The sequence below is a fragment of the Trifolium pratense genome, linkage group LG7, assembly GCF_020283565.1.
Source record: "Trifolium pratense cultivar HEN17-A07 linkage group LG7, ARS_RC_1.1, whole genome shotgun sequence".
Taxonomy (NCBI): domain Eukaryota; kingdom Viridiplantae; phylum Streptophyta; class Magnoliopsida; order Fabales; family Fabaceae; genus Trifolium; species Trifolium pratense.
In genome coordinates this window covers 19,981,296-20,002,680 of record NC_060065.1, presented here as the reverse complement: position 1 = coordinate 20,002,680, position 21,385 = coordinate 19,981,296, and the positions used below count along the sequence as shown (strand labels likewise).

Genomic DNA, 21,385 nt, shown 5'->3' with positions numbered 1-21,385 from the left:
ATGTAAGAATTAGCGCTCACTGCTTGCCTTGAAAGATTACCATTAACTTTTTTCTTCTATTTTTTTTCAAGTAAGAAAAAAAAACCATTAACTTTCATGTTGAATGCTAAAATATAATCAAGAGAGGGATTGAGAGCATTAAGCAAGAATGTTAAGCAAGAATGTCAGTGAAGTATACGTGTTTGAGCATGTGAAGTAGTATGAATTTCGTAGATGAATTTTTTTTTGAAGTTGTGGACTGAAGATCCCAACTTTAATTAATTAATAGAAGTAAAAAGACAAAACACAAAACTCAAAGAGAAAAAAGAAAACAAAAAGTTTAGAAGGAACAAGGAGCAAGAAGATTGGAGTAGTTTGAGTAAAGTGGGTTGAGATTTAGCTTTCAACTTAAAACCCGTCAAAAAAAGAAGTTGAATGTAAAAGTGTTTCAATTTATATCTACATCTATATGTATTTGAGTAATCAAAGTTTAAATAGTGATCTCTGAAAAACTCTTCCACTGTTAACAAAATTCTTAACTCATGCTTATCACTCATTAATATTTTAGTCAAATCATACATTTATTTCGTCCAAAACATTTATTATGAAAAGTTTCTAAAGGATATATATGTAAAAATCTATGTTATTCATTAAATAAAATAACTTATTTAGTTCCTACGAAATTACATTCTTTCAAGTTTAATTGTGTTATATTTTAATGGTAATCCTTCATAATATTGCAATTTGTAAGAATAGTCTCTATTAAAAAAAAATTATATAAAAAATGTATACTATTAGTCATTGAATTAGGTACCGTTTGACCTAGCTTTTTTTCCTCTTCTTTTGAGCTTATGCAAACAGCTTACGCAATATAAATTAGGTTTTATGTTATTTTATAAGTTCATACTTGTCAAAATTGTATTTTTATAAGCTATTTTATTATAAACTACCTTGAAAAACTTATAATAATACATAAAAATTGCATAAGCTCAAAAGAAGAGAGAAAAAAGATGGGTCAAACGGTACCTTAGTCCATATAAAATATAAATAGGGACAAATGAATTATTATTGAAATCTCTACTACCAAAAAAAATAAAATGAAGGTGATTTAGTGTACAAATAATTATTAACTTCGAGTGAATTTTATCACCAAAAAGAGAGTTCAAGTGGGTACATAATATTGTCATATATACACCATATGTTTTAACTAAATGATCGACTTCAGCAGCAAATAGTTATATCAGGACAATAATAGTCTTTTTTATAAATATGAGATACCTTCAATTGTATGGAGGACAATAATCGTTTACCTTCTCTATCCATAAGGACCAAATTACAGATAATCACACAAGGTGCATAAAATGATCAATCGCCATTGCAATGAATCTCTATCCATAAGGACTAAACGTATTTATTTATTTCGAGTTTTTGTATTGTTGGAGCTTTGGAAGACATGCGGTTCGTAGAACTAACTTTATGTTTGATGCGTTTACAGAATAATGACCCGACCTCCGGATGAATATGATGAGGGTGGGGAGCTTATATATGATCCAACCAAGGGAGAGAAATGTCATCAATGCAGGTCAAATATTCACATTGCTCTCTAATGTATGATCTCTCCATTATATGGTTTGTTAGTTTCTATCTATGCACGACAAATTATTTTGAAACGATGAATCTCATAAATGTACTGTTACAAACAAAGAAGTAAAAATATTCTATTTAACTTAACATGGGTGATTTTATATGCACACCGAATTTGATATAGAAGATCATGGTTTATGTTCCTGTTTTGTCAATAAGTTGTAACTTAGAATGCTTGCCTTTTCTTGAAATTTAGCTACTATTTTTGTTGCACTTAGTTGTTTTCTGCAGTGTTATTGAGTCGAGGCCATGGAAAAATGGCTTTGTTGAATTTTTTGACAAATAATGCCGCCATGGCGGTGCCACTCCACTATTGACAAAAATCTTAGGCCATTTAACGTAAACAGTTTGCAGCCCTATGCCCTGAGTTTTGATAACATTCTTGTGTCATAGCTCTCAACTCAAGCAATTTCACCGAGCATTATGGGCTGTGTAAAGAAAATATATAATATCGTATTAGATTTCTCGATCTTGTTCCTTATTTTTGTCAAAAGAAATGTGATTTATGTTGGATTTATTTTAAGGGCTGCTTATATGAAGCGACTTGTTTGATACAAACAAGATGAAAAAGGGGAGAGAATCAGACAACTAGTTGGAAAAACCAAGCCCTGTTATACATTAAATTGGGAGAGGATTTTGAAGTGTAGACAACTAGTATTAGTTCTACATTGAAATTTCGCAACCACATTCAAACAAAGATGCAACATATTGGGTCAGTGTTGTCATTTGCTTGAAACAACCAACTTAAGTGTTGATTGGTTTCTGTGACTAAACATTGACGATAGTTTATGCAAAGGGACTATTGGAGACTATGATAAGAGTGACTTGAACAGGTGATCAACGAACAACATGAAATTGGCCGCAAGAGTTGACATATGACCACATTATGTGATACAGATAATGTTAACAAACTAACTTGAGGAAAAATATGCGCAAAACTTAAAAACCTCACCTTTGCTCATCTTTCATTATCTTTTCCTTCTCTTGTCGGTTCGTCTAATTGGTTTGACGGCGCTTCTGGACCAGCCAAATTAGATTTCAGTGATCTGACAAGGACATTTAGGATTAAGCTTTTTGTCAAAGAAAATTGTTCACTATTATCACCAGTGACATTCTTGGTATCACAATATCTCCCAGGTGACTCAGATTTGATACTTGAATATTCTGCATTCAAATCTGATGCCAAATGTTATGGAACTTCCTCGACTATTCCGTTGGTTGGAGCCTCCTCATGACAACTGCTTACATTTTCCACTGGTTTAATAGGATTGTAGAGTTCATGCGTTGGATTGTCAATACTGTATCTGAAAATTTCATAGTACTATCATTAGAACATGATACCTTTCCAAGCAATGACTTAGCTTTCCAAAACAGTTTCAATCCTCACATTATTTAACCGTGCAATTTATTTATTTTTTTGTTTCCATAGATTCCCTCTTCCAGTGGAAATTCGAACTTTGATTTGCCATGTGAAAATCTAGCTTCTTCTTTTAGACCCAACCCTCATTGGTATTTGCCAAGGACTTTACCGAGAAACTCGAATGACTAGCTAAGACTTGCTATCATTAAAAAATTAGTAAAAGGAATGGCTGAGGCAGATCACAAGATTGTTTCTGCTGAGGTACACACATTATCGTGTCTGCGAGCCCCAGATCAGTTGATAAATGGGTCTAGAAGTATGATACATATCTGCTGGTTTTTCTGTTAAATCAGCATATTATTTGTTGCAAGAGTTGCTGGTTCAGGACCAAGGTGATGAGGGACACTGTAATGCTTATAAGAAGCTCCGGAAGTGTTCAGCCCCATCGAAGTTTGTTATTCGCGACGAAGGAACATTTGTATGCAAAAGGAATTATTAACGGAGATAGCATTTTATGCGTGTCTAATATTTAGAGTTGCAATTATGTACTATTCTCCTGTCCGTTTGGCGTTCGCGCTGGTGGCTGGGCTTTGAAGGCGCATTCGCTGCAATGGCGGTTGATCATTTTATGCACATTGTGTGATTATCTGTAATTTGGTCCTTATGGATAGGTGGTAACAAATGTGTGTTTGAAGGGAAGATTGCTTATCAGAATGCAATTTATTTTAAATGTCAAACTCTGTTTTGAATTGGGTGAGGGAGCCTATGATGTGCAATGTGCATGGTAGGTAGCTAAGTGGTGCTCATATCGAGAGCTTCACTGTGCTTTTTCATTTTTGAGTGTGTATGGTAGGTTCTTTAGCATATGTATGTACTTTATGTAGATTTTGGTGTTATTTGCTATCTATCCAACTTTTCGAGCACATGATTGAACGGGTCCTCTGCAACCTTTCATAGAAGGTGGGTGATTGCTTCACATTATTTAACCACACAATTTATTTATTTTTTGGTTTCCATAGGTTCCCTCCTATGGGAATTTGAACTTTAATTTGCCAAGGATACCCCCATCTTCTTCCCTGAATAATAATAAAAATAATCCTTCAAAAATAATAATAATAATAATAATAAATGCCTAAAAAATGGAAAGCCCACCAATAATAATAATAATAATAAGATAAAACAAATTTTGTGTTATTTATCTAATATTCGAAAACATTAGAAAGTTGTGGTATATTATTTGCATTTTCTTCATTTGTTTAATTAAATTATGCAACATTTAATTTTCTAAATTAAAAGTAAAATTCTCAATTTTATATTAAATTCAAAATTAAATTTTCAATCAAGAGTATTTAAAATTAATATCAAATTGTGTAAAGAAAAAAAAAAGTTTGATATCTAAATTGTGTATAAAAAGTTTTTATTGTCAATATACTTTATTTTTGTTTTTTTGTAATATAACATTAAAAGATAAAATAATTTAAGAAATTTTAAAAGTTTGGTTTTGAATATAAGATATAACATTAGTAAAAAAAAAGATATAACAAAAAATTAAAAGGAAAATGGCATAATATAGTTAGTTTGTTAAGAACTTGAGATATATATGCTATGTAAAAAGTAATAAATAAAATATATTGAAAATTCAAAAGATATTAGAAAGCAATAAATTTATTGTAATAAATTATTATAAAATTAAATTGAACAACATTTTTTTTTTTGAACAAGCTAAAATGAGATATATAAATTGAACAACATTATAAATAAGGTAGAAATAAAAATAAAATCTACGTTAATATATTTATGCCAAGTTAAAAAATCTACAGAATAAATAAACGACAAAAATATTGAATTTGAAAAATTGGAATTTTATTTTATTGAAATAAATTATGATAAAAATTAAATTATGCTTTAATTAAGTATACCAAAAAATATTTAGTAATTAATCAAAAAATAAAGTAAAATATTTAGTAGAAAATGTCAAAAAAAAAAATTAAGTAAAATATTTTTTTGAAAATGAAGGAAAATGACATTTTTTGAAATTTTATTACCCATAGTAGTGAATATTGATTTTTTTATTAGAAAATGTAAAAGAAAAAGAAAAAGTTAGCGTAATGTTACCGTTGTGATTGTTGACCTATATATATGTTTACGAGTATTCATTTCAATGTTCACTCTAAAATTGATTCACACTCTCTCACTCTGTTCCTCAATTCTTCACTCTCCACTTCGCTTCGCGCCTCTCCACTTCGCGCCTCCATCGCCTCTCTCTCTCTGTTCGTTCACTCAGGTAACGCAATTAGGGTTTTCTCTTCTTCACTCTCCTCTCTCTGTGTGTGTTCGTTCACTTAGGTAACGCGATTAGGGTTTTCTCTTCTTCACTCTCTCCGTTACTTGTAGGTGCAATTTTAGGGTTTTTATTTTAGGGTTTCATTTTTTGGTATTGGAATGTTATTGATTGATTGATGATAATAATATATGATATATTCTATGCAGTGTATAATCATGGTCACTAAATGGACAAGAATTGATCGACGAATTATCCCCACAACATGTTATTACTGGTTGAATGGGAGATGCAATCGAAACCCTTGTAGGTTTCTTCACAGCAAACCTCCTATAGTCACCAAGACCGTCAATTGTAATGGAGGAAGGAAGCGATGTTCTGAGTCTGAGTCTGAAGAAAATTCACTTACTAAGCGTGCAGCCACGGTTTGGATTAGGAATACTGGAGATTGTATTTCTAAGACACCACTTGTTGAGCCTTCTCAGACTTCATCGCCTACCATATCGACACAAGTTGTCGGAGAAGTTTCTCAGACTTCATCACATACTTCATCGACAGAAGTTGTCGAAACTGCTGAGAGTTCGTCACCTATTTTATCGACAGCAGTTGTCGAAGTTTCTCAGAGTTCATCTGTCGAAGTTTCTCAGAGTTCGTCAGCTACTTTATCGACAGAATTATGCAAATATTGGATCAACGGAAACTGTGTGCACGGTGATAAATGTCGGGATATGCATTCTTGGTTTTCTGGTGATCGGTTATCAGCAGTAACAAATCTTGAAGGACACAAGAAACTTGTCACAGGAATTACACTTCCAGTTGGGACCAACAAACTTTTCTCTGGAAGTACTGATGGCACAGTTCGGATATGGGACTGTCATACTGCTGAGTGTGCTAATGTGACCAATCTTGGTGATGAAGTCAACTCTTTAATCAGCCAGGGCCCTTGGATTTTTGTTGGTCTATCAAATATTGTCAAGGTAAGGGTTTTTGTTCTTATTTTAGTCCAAGACTAGATTTTTTTCATTGTGCATTCTTGTCTTTTATATTGGAGCAATACATTTAAGCTGATTATGTAATTGTGGTTTTTGTGAAGGCATGGAATATTCAGAATGGTTCAGGGTATACTCTTGAAGTGCCTAATGGGCGAGTCCTTGCCATGACTGTTGGCAAAGATACACTTTTAGCTGGTGCAGAGGTAACTACTGACACATTTTTTAATGGTTGTTATCTGAATGAATAAATCAAACTTTATAATCTGTATTTAGTAACGGAATGCTTTTTTTGTTCTCTTACTTTTGTAACAGTTCTTTTCTATAATCGATCAATTTATCTATAATTTCATTACTTTAACCGCAGGATGGTGTAATTTCTGCATGGAAGGGAAGCTCTGAAGCCAATTCCCCTTTTAAACTGGTTGCATCACTACTTGGCCACTCTAAATCTGTTGTTTGCCTTACTGTCGGATGCCCCAACAAGAGGCTTTTCTCGGGATCCATGGACCACAGTATTAAGGTATTTTTATTGTTATCTTGGAGGTTTCACTGTTTTCTTTTTCTTTCAAATTTTTGTATTTTTTAAGAACCTATATATACTAATAGAGTTGTCTGATGTCTAGTTCTTGATACTGATCTAGATTTTGCTAAATATTATTTGTCTTTCTCTTGTGTAATGCTGTAATCCTGTAATAGAAATGCCAATGTCTTTATCTCGTTTTCGTCATTGTATATCTTTGGCGGTCTACTGTTCCCCTATGTTAGCTACATATTATTGATTGAGATAGTAATTTATTATTGTTTCATGCAGGTTTGGGATCTTGACACATTTGAGTGTAAAATGACACTCAATGGGCATACTGACACAGTGACATCCCTTATTTGTTGGGGCAACTTCTTACTATCAAGTTCATTGGACCGCACTATTAAGGTCTGGGCTGAAAGTCAAGAGAAAACTTTGCAAGTGGCATATTCGCACAATGTGGAAAACGTAAGTGCATAAATTTTTTATTTTTGTCAAATATCATTTGTTTCTCTCTTTCATTTCTAGGAAACGAGCTGGTATTTGTTTTGTCATGGTCACATAAGCTGCTATTTATTTTGATTACAGGGCATTGTTGCACTTAATGCGATGACTGATGCAGAAGATAAGACTATACTGTTTTGCTCTTGCCAAGACAATTCAGTTCGTCTGTATGAACTACCATCGTAAGTAAACTTGCAACCATTTTATTGTTTTGTTAATTTGTGCAAACTTAATTTTGCTTCTCACCTGACGTTGTCTGCTTTTGCAATTTAAAGTTTTTCAGAGAGGGGTAGATTATTTGCTAGACAAGAAGTCAGATCAATCGAGAAAGGTCCTGGTGGACTGATCTTCACTGGAGATGGAACTGGTTTGGTGACCGTCTCAAAATGGTCGGAAGAAGCCAAGGTAGAAGCAGCATAGCATCCTCTTGAGTCATGAGCACCAACTCCTCTGTTGATGTGATATGAGTGATTCTTTTAGGCAGGCAGGAGTATATGATCATTTATACAACACTAGAGTTAAGAGAGAATCATAAACATTTGTATAGTTAGTGACACAAGTCAATTTATTATTCCATGGTCATTGATTAATTGATTGTAAAAAGATGTATATATATTGAATACAACATTCCAATTCAACTTCTCTTTTATATGCTACTTCAAGTTTTCATTCTTTCTAACCTATGTTATTCTCTCCTGCTTTAACAAAGAGTGTAGTGAAAGTTATCTCTGTATATTTGCTTTTAATTGAAAGCTTTTATCAATTGGAGCAGTTGTTTGAGGGATACCACATTATCTAAACAATGACTAATTGGAAGGTTTTAATTGTTACAATTAATGACTGTCAGGTAGTTAGTTATTGCTAGCTGTATCTCAGTTGCAGACTGGTTAATTATCTCTCAAGCTGCTAATGTAAATAGTAAAAATTCAAAAATTTCATCAACAAAATAATTGTATAAATTCAAGACCATGTATTTTAATTTTAATCAAATCAATCAATACAATTCATTTCCCTTATTCTCATTGTAGGTAATATAAGACTAGTTATAATATATGAAGCAATAGTTAAAAGCAAACACAAACGCACCGAAGATATTGATAATAATTTGAGAAAATGAAAGTCATTGAATGATATTTTACCGATGGGTGTTGTATCGGTGTCGAAAATTGTTACATGTTGGACGTTGTATATCCCTTCAATTAAATTAACGGATTTATGGAATTTAAATTAACGGATCTTAGAATAGGTCATCCCTATATGACGCTACAAAATCAAATTGTTCAAAATTCTGTTTGCATAGATGCATGCTTACCAGTGCTTCAAAATAGCTTCAAAATACTTGTATGCCTTATCTTTGTGGAGTTTCTTCAATGCAACTATCTACCACTATGTAGCTTTGCTTTGTAGACACTACCATAACCACCAATTCCTATGCAATATTTGATGTTAAAATCCTCTGTTGTTTCAATTATGTCTCCACATGCATAGTTCCATATTGGAAAAAGTCACCATTCTTTGTATCTTTTGTCTTAGACATGAAACGAAAAGCCTTCCACCAGCATAGGAACACATACAAAGTGCAATGAAAAGCTATAAGTAAAATGAAAATCTTCATGAGTATCAGAATATCTGAATTGGTCCGCGCGACAGAATCTTGAAAGACTATTTAGAGAATTATAAGACAAGTTAATCTTCCTTAATAATACTAATGAACTTCAAATAGTTCCAATGAGTTGATTAAAACTAAGATCCAACACTCTTGTGTATCTCACATTCCCAAGTTGAGAGGGAATTCTTTCTGTTATATTATATCCTTATAGTTAGATATTATTATTTAGAATAGTTTTAAAAAATTAGTTAGACAGGCTTGTTTACATGTGATACGATCATGAGTTCCCTAAACATGTGGAAGGAAACTTATAAAAAAATGCATAAAAAAATATTTGGATGAAGATGCTTGAGCCCAACTTGAAGCCCAATTCATATGATAAGAAGCATCCTTGGGCTGAATAGTGGTCTAATAATATTGGACTAAATAAAAAAATAATTAAGTCCAATTTTCTTTATTTTTATTGTAATTTTCGTTTTTGGTATTAGGAGAGTTTTTAGATGACCTTTAGTTGCTCCCTAGGCTCTCTAGATGCTTCCTAGTGGTGCACTAAGTCATTATAGTGGCTAGTGGGAATTTATAAGCATGTTAGTGGGAATTTTCTAAGTCCTATGGTGAATGTATGGTAGTGGACAATAAATCCTACTATGTAAGGATATGCTATAAATAGGACTATCATGTACTTTTCAAAGGAACTTGGAATATAATCTAATTTGAGAGTTTCTCTTGTGAGAACTTTTTCTTTGTTCTTGTGATAACAACATTGTTCTTGAGATAAGAACTTTATAGTGCTGGTTCTACCGGCAGGTCGCGGTTAGGGTCACACTTTCTTTGATAACTTTGGTTCTACCGGCAGGTCGCGGTTAGGGTCAAGTTCCTCTATATCTTGATAACTTTGGTTCTACCGGCAGGTCGCGGTTAGGGTCAAGTTCCTCTATATCTTGATAATTTTGGTTCTACCGGCAGGTCGCGGTTAGGGTCAAGTTCCTCTTTTACCTGTTTTCAAGACGATCCTAAGCGGTCGCTTATCAGTTGGTATCAGAGCTTCGGCTCTTGAAATCAGGTTTGATCTATCATTTTTTTTATCTTGTTAAAAAAAAAAAAGAGTTGAAAAAAAAAATATGGAGGAAGAAAAGCATGTCTCCATGAAACATTTGGAGAAGTTATTATTTCAAGAATTTCAAAAGCTTCATGAAAAGTTTGATCGCATAGAGAGGAATTATAGAAAAAATTATAAAAAAAGAAACGGAGAAAAGGAGATAGAAAATAGAAGAATGAAAAGTGAGGGACAAACGAAAAAACATATTGCAAATTTTGATGTATTTTGGGGTAACTTCCAAAATAAAGAGATTGGTAGAGAGAAAAGAAAACAAGAGAGCAAGGAGAAACTTGAAAGTGAAGTGAAGGGAGAAGAAATTATTGAAAAAGAAATTGAGAACATTTTTGTGGCTATCGAAAATGTCACCATTCCTAAGAGTGAGAAAGAAAAAGAAGAGATTATCGAAAAAGAAATTAATAGCGTTTTTGTGGCTACCGAAAATGTCATCATTCCTTTTAATAATGTTTATTTTACTTCTTGTACTCTAGAGTCTTTATCTCAAGGAGAAGTTAGTGAAGAACATAGAAATCTTACTTTTGAGAGAAGTAAAGAAAAGGAAGTAGAGAAGATGGAAAATTGTGAGAGAAAATATAATGATGTTATAGAAGTGGAGGAGAAAGAAAATATTGAGAGAAAAGAAGAAAAGAAAAATGAATGTGAAGCGAAGGAAATTTATGAGAGAAAAATAAATGAGGAGGTTGAAAAAGATGTCAACTTTGAGAAGATTGAAGAAGAAAAATTCAACTTGCAAAAAGAAAAGAAATATTCAAAAGAGAGAATTTTTGTTACTAATCTTTTAGTTATTTATGCAGGTTTGGATTTGAGGACAAATCCTCTTGAAGAGGGAGAGAATGATACGATCATGAGTTCCCTAAACATGTGGAAGGAAACTTATAAAAAAATGCATAAAAAAATATTTGGATGAAGATGCTTGAGCCCAACTTGAAGCCCAATTCATATGATAAGAAGCATCCTTGGGCTGAATAGTGGTCTAATAATATTGGACTAAATAAAAAAATAATTAAGTCCAATTTTCTTTATTTTTATTGTAATTTTCGTTTTTGGTATTAGGAGAGTTTTTAGATGACCTTTAGTTGCTCCCTAGGCTCTCTAGATGCTTCCTAGTGGTGCACTAAGTCATTATAGTGGCTAGTGGGAATTTATAAGCATGTTAGTGGGAATTTTCTAAGTCCTATGGTGAATGTATGGTAGTGGACAATAAATCCTACTATGTAAGGATATGCTATAAATAGGACTATCATGTACTTTTCAAAGGAACTTGGAATATAATCTAATTTGAGAGTTTCTCTTGTGAGAACTTTTTCTTTGTTCTTGTGATAACAACATTGTTCTTGAGATAAGAACTTTATAGTGCTGGTTCTACCGGCAGGTCGCGGTTAGGGTCACACTTTCTTTGATAACTTTGGTTCTACCGGCAGGTCGCGGTTAGGGTCAAGTTCCTCTATATCTTGATAACTTTGGTTCTACCGGCAGGTCGCGGTTAGGGTCAAGTTCCTCTATATCTTGATAATTTTGGTTCTACCGGCAGGTCGCGGTTAGGGTCAAGTTCCTCTTTTACCTGTTTTCAAGACGATCCTAAGCGGTCGCTTATCAACATGTATGTGATTGTGTAAATACTAAATAATACTGAATTCCTATTTAGGCTAATTGCATAATTTATTTGATAAAATCAAAACAATATCACAACAGGTTTCGTGGTGTAGTTGGTTATCACGTCAGTCTAACACACTGAAGGTCTCCGGTTCGAACCCGGGCGAAGCCATTTTCTCATTTCTATTTTTTTTCACTTTTCAGAATACAGAATTAAAGTATGTAAATCATAATAATTAATTTCAATAACACATAGTGGTTACATAAAACATACTAGTGATTACATTTATTTATTTTTTTACAAGAGCAGAAAGCATAAAATTACATTATTTATAAATTTCACACAATTTATGACAACATATGCCTAGTGGCCAACATATTCAACATCTAGTGATTTACTATATAATATGAATGAATTACTTGAGACAATAAAGATCTTTTGCCAAATTACCACTGACATGTTGTATATTGTTATCAATCTCAGATAAAATATTGGAAGAGTGATGATTCTCCATATTATTATTAGGGAAGCATGACACAACTACTTTTCCCCAAGCTCTTCCAGTTTCTATATAACCAAAAGCTTCAATCACATTCTCAAAATCATATTCACCTTTTGGATCAATCACTGCTTTTAATTCTCCTCTTTCCAAATATGGTCTCAGATTTTCCAAGATTTCACCAGATACACTCAAACTTGAATAAACTGCTCTTGGATGTGATGGTGGCCATGTTATGTCAACTATTGCTCCATCTTTCTTTGCTACCACAATAGATTTCTTGCAATCACCTGAATATTTTTAAATCATGTATTAAAATGTGTACATAAAACAAAAACTACCACAATCACTTTTTATAAGCAGGCAGGGCTCATGTCATGTGGTACCAACACTTTTGATTGAAGGTGTGTCTAGTGTTCAACACTGATTCATGTATGTTTACGACACCGCCACATGTAATTACATTTAATTATCTCATTTATTTTTAAATTATTACTAATATCAACATGTCAACGTCTGTCGTGTCTGGTGTTCATGTATGTGTCGGTGTTTCATAATCATGAATAAGAAAAGAAAAAACTTTACCAACTGTATCATAAAGAAAATCAAATTTCTCGTGAATGTCTTCATATTTAGTCTTGGTATAATCCACCACTTCATCAGCACCAAATAGCTTCACAAATTTCACTTTAGGTGTGCTACATGAAGACACAACATAGGAAGCTCCAAACAAAAGTTTGGCCAATTGAAGAACCAAAGTTCCAACACCACCTGCTCCGCCGACCACGAACATTGTCTCACCTTTCTTAAAATCACCAGTTTTGAATCCTTCTATTGCTGTTTGAACTGCCAATGGCAAACTTGCAGCTTCCTCGAATGAAAGACATTTTGGTTTCCTTGCAACTAACTTCTCTTCCACAACAATGAACTGTGCCAATGTGCCAAGTTGCTTTGGATTTTCGTCAGTGTTATTGAAATCTTGTATGTTACCATAGACTTCATCACCAATCTCAAATTTTTTGACATTAATGCCTTTTCCTATCACCACACCAGCCATATCACATCCAGGAACCACCTGCATAAATAAATTCATGTATGTTTACAACATGCATCGGCCGTCGAAGTTACTAGAGAAACAGAAGACAATACTTTTATGAAAAAAGATTACTTATGCAACAAGCAACTTGATATGAGTCTTAAAATGAAGAATTCCTAACTCATTCTTGCAGAACAAAAGTATTTAATTGATTGCTTACACATCTAAGAAATCTTCATTAATGTGTAAAAAGTATATCTAAGATATAAATTGTGCTCACAACTTCATATTTTCGTTAACTGTCACATGATTGAAATTAACCTATAATGTACACTAGTTCCTTGGTCTTTTGGAAAAATTTATAAATGATCTCTCATGGAACTTATAAAATGGATAACTAAATTTATGTGATTTAATATAATTTGAGTTATGAGTAATCACTTCTTATGAGAAAATTAGAGTTTCACACTCACAGGAAACTCAGACGGAAAAATAGGACGCAAGCGCCTCTTTGAATCGATGGGATTCAAAGCAGCAGCATGAACTTGGACAAGTAGTTGGTTATGAAGAGGAGATGGAATAGGTAAGTCCCCTAGCTTAAGGACTTCCTTAGGACCATACTCCTCATAGAACCAAGCTTTCTGCATTTTCATATTGAAACTTAGAAAGTTTTGTCTCAAATGGTTTTAGTTTATGCAATTAGAGACTTGGCAACCAAGGTATATATAGTAAGTTGATGAGTGAGAATGGAATCATAATATCCTAACATTATCATGTATGTGTGAAGATAGGCCATTTAAATCCAAATCCTTAAGGGAATTGACCTTTTCTTAGTCACCCTCTATACCTATAGGCTCTATCCTCTTCCTTCTATAATAGATGTTACCCCACCAAAAATGTGTTGATATTTTGTGTGAAGATAAAAATTAAATATTTATCCAATAAGTACTTATTATGCCATAAGCGCTTAAATTAACAAGTTATTTGTGTTTCCATGTGCATGTTGAAAATCTATTTGCTTTTTTAACAGAATATGATCACTACATAAACTATTTTCATATAAGTTACTACTTCTGATATTAACATAATATATATTATTAGTTCTTTTTAACATTGTCATATTATCATTAGTCCAAAAGGGTCTAATTTCACCAACAAGACAAAAACAGAGATAATGTGTAGCTTAAAAAAGTATCACTTCATAATACTTCTTGTGTATAGCATGAAAGCACTGTCATTATTGCAATCTTTCAAGAAAGAAAATATTAAATCTCTACAGAAGCCTATGAAATATGTTTTCAATCTTTTAATCCTTCCATTTCTCATGTCCTATTAATCTTTATGCTTACTGGAAAATTTCATTCTATACTTGCTGATTGTTAAAGTTCAGGGAATATAATCCAAAGCCATAACTTATGTGATGATATACAAGAAACTATATACTATCCCTGGTGGATTAGATAGATAACTAATGCATGGATTATAGTTTTGCTAACCATGTTATTGGTGTAAAGCATTCACCAACTTTGCTCCATGATGCCGCCATGGACCGACCTCCGGATGAATATGATGAGGTGGGGAGCTTATATATGATCCAACCAAGGGAGAGAAATGTCATCAATGCAGGTCAAATATTCACATTGCTCTCTAATGTATGATCTCTCCATTATATGGTTTGTTAGTTTCTATCTATGCACGACAAATTATTTTGAAACGATGAATCTCATAAATGTACTGTTACAAACAAAGAAGTAAAAATATTCTATTTAACTTAACATGGGTGATTTTATATGCACACCGAATTTGATATAGAAGATCATGGTTTATGTTCCTGTTTTGTCAATAAGTTGTAACTTAGAATGCTTGCCTTTTCTTGAAATTTAGCTACTATTTTTGTTGCACTTAGTTGTTTTCTGCAGTGTTATTGAGTCGAGGCCATGGAAAAATGGCTTTGTTGAATTTTTTGACAAATAATGCCGCCATGGCGGTGCCACTCCACTATTGACAAAAATCTTAGGCCATTTAACGTAAACAGTTTGCAGCCCTATGCCCTGAGTTTTGATAACATTCTTGTGTCATAGCTCTCAACTCAAGCAATTTCACCGAGCATTATGGGCTGTGTAAAGAAAATATATAATATCGTATTAGATTTCTCGATCTTGTTCCTTATTTTTGTCAAAAGAAATGTGATTTATGTTGGATTTATTTTAAGGGCTGCTTATATGAAGCGACTTGTTTGATACAAACAAGATGAAAAAGGGGAGAGAATCAGACAACTAGTTGGAAAAACCAAGCCCTGTTATACATTAAATTGGGAGAGGATTTTGAAGTGTAGACAACTAGTATTAGTTCTACATTGAAATTTCGCAACCACATTCAAACAAAGATGCAACATATTGGGTCAGTGTTGTCATTTGCTTGAAACAACCAACTTAAGTGTTGATTGGTTTCTGTGACTAAACATTGACGATAGTTTATGCAAAGGGACTATTGGAGACTATGATAAGAGTGACTTGAACAGGTGATCAACGAACAACATGAAATTGGCCGCAAGAGTTGACATATGACCACATTATGTGATACAGATAATGTTAACAAACTAACTTGAGGAAAAATATGCGCAAAACTTAAAAACCTCACCTTTGCTCATCTTTCATTATCTTTTCCTTCTCTTGTCGGTTCGTCTAATTGGTTTGACGGCGCTTCTGGACCAGCCAAATTAGATTTCAGTGATCTGACAAGGACATTTAGGATTAAGCTTTTTGTCAAAGAAAATTGTTCACTATTATCACCAGTGACATTCTTGGTATCACAATATCTCCCAGGTGACTCAGATTTGATACTTGAATATTCTGCATTCAAATCTGATGCCAAATGTTATGGAACTTCCTCGACTATTCCGTTGGTTGGAGCCTCCTCATGACAACTGCTTACATTTTCCACTGGTTTAATAGGATTGTAGAGTTCATGCGTTGGATTGTCAATACTGTATCTGAAAATTTCATAGTACTATCATTAGAACATGATACCTTTCCAAGCAATGACTTAGCTTTCCAAAACAGTTTCAATCCTCACATTATTTAACCGTGCAATTTATTTATTTTTTTGTTTCCATAGATTCCCTCTTCCAGTGGAAATTCGAACTTTGATTTGCCATGTGAAAATCTAGCTTCTTCTTTTAGACCCAACCCTCATTGGTATTTGCCAAGGACTTTACCGAGAAACTCGAATGACTAGCTAAGACTTGCTATCATTAAAAAATTAGTAAAAGGAATGGCTGAGGCAGATCACAAGATTGTTTCTGCTGAGGTACACACATTATCGTGTCTGCGAGCCCCAGATCAGTTGATAAATGGGTCTAGAAGTATGATACATATCTGCTGGTTTTTCTGTTAAATCAGCATATTATTTGTTGCAAGAGTTGCTGGTTCAGGACCAAGGTGATGAGGGACACTGTAATGCTTATAAGAAGCTCCGGAAGTGTTCAGCCCCATCGAAGTTTGTTATTCGCGACGAAGGAACATTTGTATGCAAAAGGAATTATTAACGGAGATAGCATTTTATGCGTGTCTAATATTTAGAGTTGCAATTATGTACTATTCTCCTGTCCGTTTGGCGTTCGCGCTGGTGGCTGGGCTTTGAAGGCGCATTCGCTGCAATGGCGGTTGATCATTTTATGCACATTGTGTGATTATCTGTAATTTGGTCCTTATGGATAGGTGGTAACAAATGTGTGTTTGAAGGGAAGATTGCTTATCAGAATGCAATTTATTTTAAATGTCAAACTCTGTTTTGAATTGGGTGAGGGAGCCTATGATGTGCAATGTGCATGGTAGGTAGCTAAGTGGTGCTCATATCGAGAGCTTCACTGTGCTTTTTCATTTTTGAGTGTGTATGGTAGGTTCTTTAGCATATGTATGTACTTTATGTAGATTTTGGTGTTATTTGCTATCTATCCAACTTTTCGAGCACATGATTGAACGGGTCCTCTGCAACCTTTCATAGAAGGTGGGTGATTGCTTCACATTATTTAACCACACAATTTATTTATTTTTTGGTTTCCATAGGTTCCCTCCTATGGGAATTTGAACTTTAATTTGCCAAGGATACCCCCATCTTCTTCCCTGAATAATAATAAAAATAATCCTTCAAAAATAATAATAATAATAATAATAAATGCCTAAAAAATGGAAAGCCCACCAATAATAATAATAATAATAAGATAAAACAAATTTTGTGTTATTTATCTAATATTCGAAAACATTAGAAAGTTGTGGTATATTATTTGCATTTTCTTCATTTGTTTAATTAAATTATGCAACATTTAATTTTCTAAATTAAAAGTAAAATTCTCAATTTTATATTAAATTCAAAATTAAATTTTCAATCAAGAGTATTTAAAATTAATATCAAATTGTGTAAAGAAAAAAAAAAGTTTGATATCTAAATTGTGTATAAAAAGTTTTTATTGTCAATATACTTTATTTTTATTTTTTTGTAATATAACATTAAAAGATAAAATAATTTAAGAAATTTTAAAAGTATGGTTTTGAATATAAGATATAACATTAGTAAAAAAAAAAAGATATAACAAAAAATTAAAAGGAAAATGGCATAATATAGTTAGTTTGTTAAGAACTTGAGATATATATGCTATGTAAAAAGTAATAAATAAAATATATTGAAAATTCAAAAGATATTAGAAAGCAATAAATTTATTGTAATAAATTATTATAAAATTAAATTGAACAACATTTTTTTTTGAACAAGCTAAAATGAGATATATAAATTGAACAACATTATAAATAAGGTAGAAATAAAAATAAAATCTACGTTGATATATTTATGCCAAGTTAAAAAATCTACAGAATAAATGAACGACAAAAATATTGAATTTGAAAAATTGGAATTTTATTTTATTGAAATAAATTATGATAAAAATTAAATTATGCTTTAATTAAGTATACCAAAAAATATTTAGTAATTAATCAAAAAATAAAGTAAAATATTTAGTAGAAAATGTCAAAAAAAAAAAATTAAGTAAAATATTTTTTTGAAAATGAAGGAAAATGACATTTTTTGAAATTTTATTACCCATAGTAGTGAATATTGATTTTTTTATTAGAAAATGTAAAAGAAAAAGAAAAAGAAAAAGTTAGCGTAATGTTACCGTTGTGATTGTTGACCTATATATATGTTTACTGAGTATTCATTTCATTGTTCACTCTAAAATTGATTCACACTCTCTCACTCTGTTCCTCAATTCTTCACTCTCCACTTCGCTTCGCGCCTCTCCACTTCGCGCCTGGATCGCCTCTCTCTCTGTTCGTTCACTCAGGTAACACAATTAGGGTTTTCTCTTCTTCACTCTTCTCTCTCTCTGTGTGTGTTCGTTCACTTAGGTAACGCGATTAGGGTTTTCTCTTCTTCACTCTCTCCGTTACTTGTAGGTGCAATTTTAGGGTTTTTATTTTAGGGTTTCATTTTTTGGTATTGGAATGTTATTGATTGATTGATGATAATAATATATGATATATTCTATGCAGTGTATAATCATGGTCACTAAATGGACAAGAATTGATCGACGAATTATCCCCACAACATGTTATTACTGGTTGAATGGGAGATGCAATCGAAACCCTTGTAGGTTTCTTCACAGCAAACCTCCTATAGTCACCAAGACCGTCAATTGTAATGGAGGAAGGAAGCGATGTTCTGAGTCTGAGTCTGAAGAAAATTCACTTACTAAGCGTGCAGCCACGGTTTGGATTAGGAATAGTGGAGATTGTATTTCTAAGACACCACTTGTTGAGCCTTCTCAGACTTCATCGCCTACCATATCGACACGTGTTGTCGGAGAAGTTTCTCAGACTTCATCACATACTTCATCGACAGAAGTTGTCGAAGAAGTTTCTCAGAGTTCATCACATTCTTTATCGACAGAAGTTGTCGAAGAAGTTTCTCAGAGTTCATCACATTCTTTATCGACAGAAGTTGTCGAAACTGCTGATAGTTCGTCACCTATTTTATCGACAGCAGTTGTCGAAGTTTCTCAGAGTTCGTCAGCAATTTTATCGACAGAATTATGCAAATATTGGATCAACGGAAACTGTGTGCATGGTGATAAATGTCGGGATATGCATTCTTGGTTTTCTGGTGATCGGTTATCAGCAGTAACAAATCTTGAAGGACACAAGAAACTTGTCACAGGAATTACACTTCCAGTTGGGACGAACAAACTTTTCTCTGGAAGTACTGATGGCACAGTTCGGATATGGGACTGCCATACTGCTGAGTGTGCTAATGTGACCAATCTTGGTGATGAAGTCAACTCTTTAATCAGCGAGGGCCCTTGGATTTTTGTTGGTCTATCAAATATTGTCAAGGTAAGCGCTGTTGTTCTTATTTTAGTCCAAGACTAGATTTTTTTCATTGGGCATTCTTGTCTTTTATATTGGAGCAATACATTTAAGCTGATTATGTAATTGTGGTTTTTGTGAAGGCATGGAATATTCAGAATGGTTCAGGGTATACTCTTGAAGTGCCTAATGGGCGAGTCCTTGCCATGACTATTGGCAAAGATACACTTTTAGCTGGTGCAGAGGTAACTACTGACGCATTTTTTAATGGTTGTTATCTGAATGAATAAATCAAACTTTATAATCTGTATTTAGTAACGGAATGCTTTTTTTGTTCTCTTACTTTTGTAACAGTTCTTTTCTATAATCGATCAATTTATCTATAATTTCATTACTTTAACCGCAGGATGGTGTAATTTCTGCATGGAAGGGCAGCTCTGAAGCCAATTCCCCTTTTAAACTGGTTGCATCACTACTTGGCCACTCTAAATCTGTTGTTTGCCTTACTGTCGGATGCCCCAACAAGAGGCTTTTCTCGGGATCCATGGACCACAGTATTAAGGTATTTTCACTGTTTTCTTTTTCTTTCAAATTTTTGTATTTTTTAAGAACCTATATATAAACTAATAGAGTTGTCTGATGTCTAGTTCTTGACGTTGCTAAATATTATTTGTCTTTCTCTTGTGTAATGCTGTAATCCTGTAATAGAAATGCCAATGTCTTTATCTGTTTTCGTCATTGTATATCTTTGGCGGTCTACTGTTCCCCTATGTTAGCTACATATTATTGATTGAGATAGTAATTTATTATTGTTTCATGCAGGTTTGGGATCTTGACACATTTGAGTGTAAAATGACACTCAATGGGCATACTGACACAGTCACATCCCTTATTTGTTGGGGCAACTTCTTGCTATCAAGTTCATTGGACTGCACTATTAAGGTCTGGGCTGAAAGTCAAGAGAAAACTTTGCAAGTGGCATATTCGCACAATGTGGAAAACGTAAGTGCATAAATTTTTTATTTTCGTCAAATATCATTTGTTTCTCTCTTTCATTTCTAGGAAACGAGCTGGTATTTGTTTTGTCATGGTCACATAAGCTGCTATTTATTTTGATTACAGGGCATTGTTGCACTTAATGCGATGACTGATGCAGAAGATAAGACTATACTGTTTTGCTCTTGCCGAGACAATTCAGTTCGTCTGTATGAACTACCATCGTAAGTAAACTTGCAACCATTTTATTGTTTTGTTAATTTGTGCAAACTTAATTTTGCTTCTGACCTGACGTTGTCTGCTTTTGCAATTTAAAGTTTTTCAGAGAGGGGTAGATTATTTGCTAGACAAGAAGTCAGATCAATCGAGAAAGGTCCTGGTGGACTGATCTTCACTGGAGATGGAACTGGTTTGGTGACCGTCTCAAAATGGTCGGAAGAAGCCAAGGTAGAAGCAGCATAGCATCCTCTTGAGTCATGAGCACCAACTCCTCTGTTGATGTGATATGAGTGATTCTTTTAGGCAGGCAGGAGTATATGATCATTTATACAACACTAGAGTTAAGAGAGAATCATAAACATTTGTATAGTTAGTGACACAAATCAATTTATTTTTCCCTGGTCAATTGAGCAATTGATTGTAAAAAGATGTATATATATTGAATACAACATTCCAATTCCATTTCTCTTTTATCTGTTACTTCAAGTTTTCATTCTGTCTAACCTATGTTATTCTCTCCCTACTTTAATAAACTCATGTTGATGTTATCTATGTATATTGCTTTAAATTGATAGCTTTTATCAATTGGAACAGTTGTTTGAGTGATATCATATTATCCAAAAAATGACCTAATGGAAAGCTTTTAATTGTTACAATTAATGACTGTTAGGTA

At 33.2% G+C, this 21,385-nt stretch overlaps 3 protein-coding genes and 1 non-coding gene across 7 annotated transcripts; 3 read left to right on the top strand and 1 right to left on the bottom strand.

The window, feature by feature from the left end:
* The first annotated feature begins 1,261 nt into the window (after positions 1 to 1,261).
* Positions 1,262 to 7,919, top strand: LOC123897282 (zinc finger CCCH domain-containing protein 48-like). Of its 3 annotated transcripts, XM_045947862.1 has the most exons (8): positions 1,262 to 1,386; positions 1,475 to 1,561; positions 5,474 to 6,241; positions 6,358 to 6,459; positions 6,621 to 6,776; positions 7,068 to 7,247; positions 7,368 to 7,465; positions 7,559 to 7,919. In XM_045947862.1, exons 2-8 carry the CDS (start codon positions 1,547 to 1,549, stop codon positions 7,701 to 7,703), a joined length of 1,464 nt encoding a protein of 487 aa, XP_045803818.1. In that variant the 5' UTR covers positions 1,262 to 1,386; positions 1,475 to 1,546; the 3' UTR covers positions 7,704 to 7,919. The 3 variants fall into 3 exon arrangements, with proteins under 3 accessions (XP_045803818.1, XP_045803819.1, XP_045803817.1); XM_045947863.1 differs by having other exon boundaries at positions 1,370 to 1,561; XM_045947861.1 differs by lacking the exons at positions 1,262 to 1,386; positions 1,475 to 1,561 and adding an exon at positions 5,130 to 5,267.
* Positions 7,920 to 11,700: 3,781 nt separating this feature from the next.
* TRNAV-AAC lies at positions 11,701 to 11,774 on the top strand. Its single transcript has one exon. It is a non-coding gene; the product is annotated as a tRNA-Val (tRNA).
* Positions 11,775 to 11,875: 101 nt separating this feature from the next.
* LOC123897285 (2-methylene-furan-3-one reductase-like) lies at positions 11,876 to 13,852 on the bottom strand. Its single transcript, XM_045947866.1, has 3 exons — positions 13,612 to 13,852; positions 12,688 to 13,177; positions 11,876 to 12,392 (listed from the first exon to the last, which is right to left on the bottom strand). The coding sequence occupies exons 1-3, from the start codon at positions 13,789 to 13,791 to the stop codon at positions 12,019 to 12,021; spliced, it is 1,044 nt and encodes a 347-aa protein (XP_045803822.1). The 5' UTR covers positions 13,792 to 13,852; the 3' UTR covers positions 11,876 to 12,018.
* Positions 13,853 to 14,712: 860 nt separating this feature from the next.
* On the top strand, positions 14,713 to 21,193 carry LOC123897283 (zinc finger CCCH domain-containing protein 48-like). Of its 2 annotated transcripts, none has more exons than XM_045947864.1 (7): positions 14,713 to 14,764; positions 18,685 to 19,524; positions 19,641 to 19,742; positions 19,904 to 20,059; positions 20,320 to 20,499; positions 20,620 to 20,717; positions 20,811 to 21,193. In XM_045947864.1, exons 1-7 carry the CDS (start codon positions 14,750 to 14,752, stop codon positions 20,953 to 20,955), a joined length of 1,536 nt encoding a protein of 511 aa, XP_045803820.1. In that variant the 5' UTR covers positions 14,713 to 14,749; the 3' UTR covers positions 20,956 to 21,193. The 2 variants fall into 2 exon arrangements, with proteins under 2 accessions (XP_045803820.1, XP_045803821.1); XM_045947865.1 differs by lacking the exon at positions 14,713 to 14,764 and adding an exon at positions 18,356 to 18,476 and having other exon boundaries at positions 20,811 to 21,191.
* Positions 21,194 to 21,385: the final 192 nt, after the last annotated feature.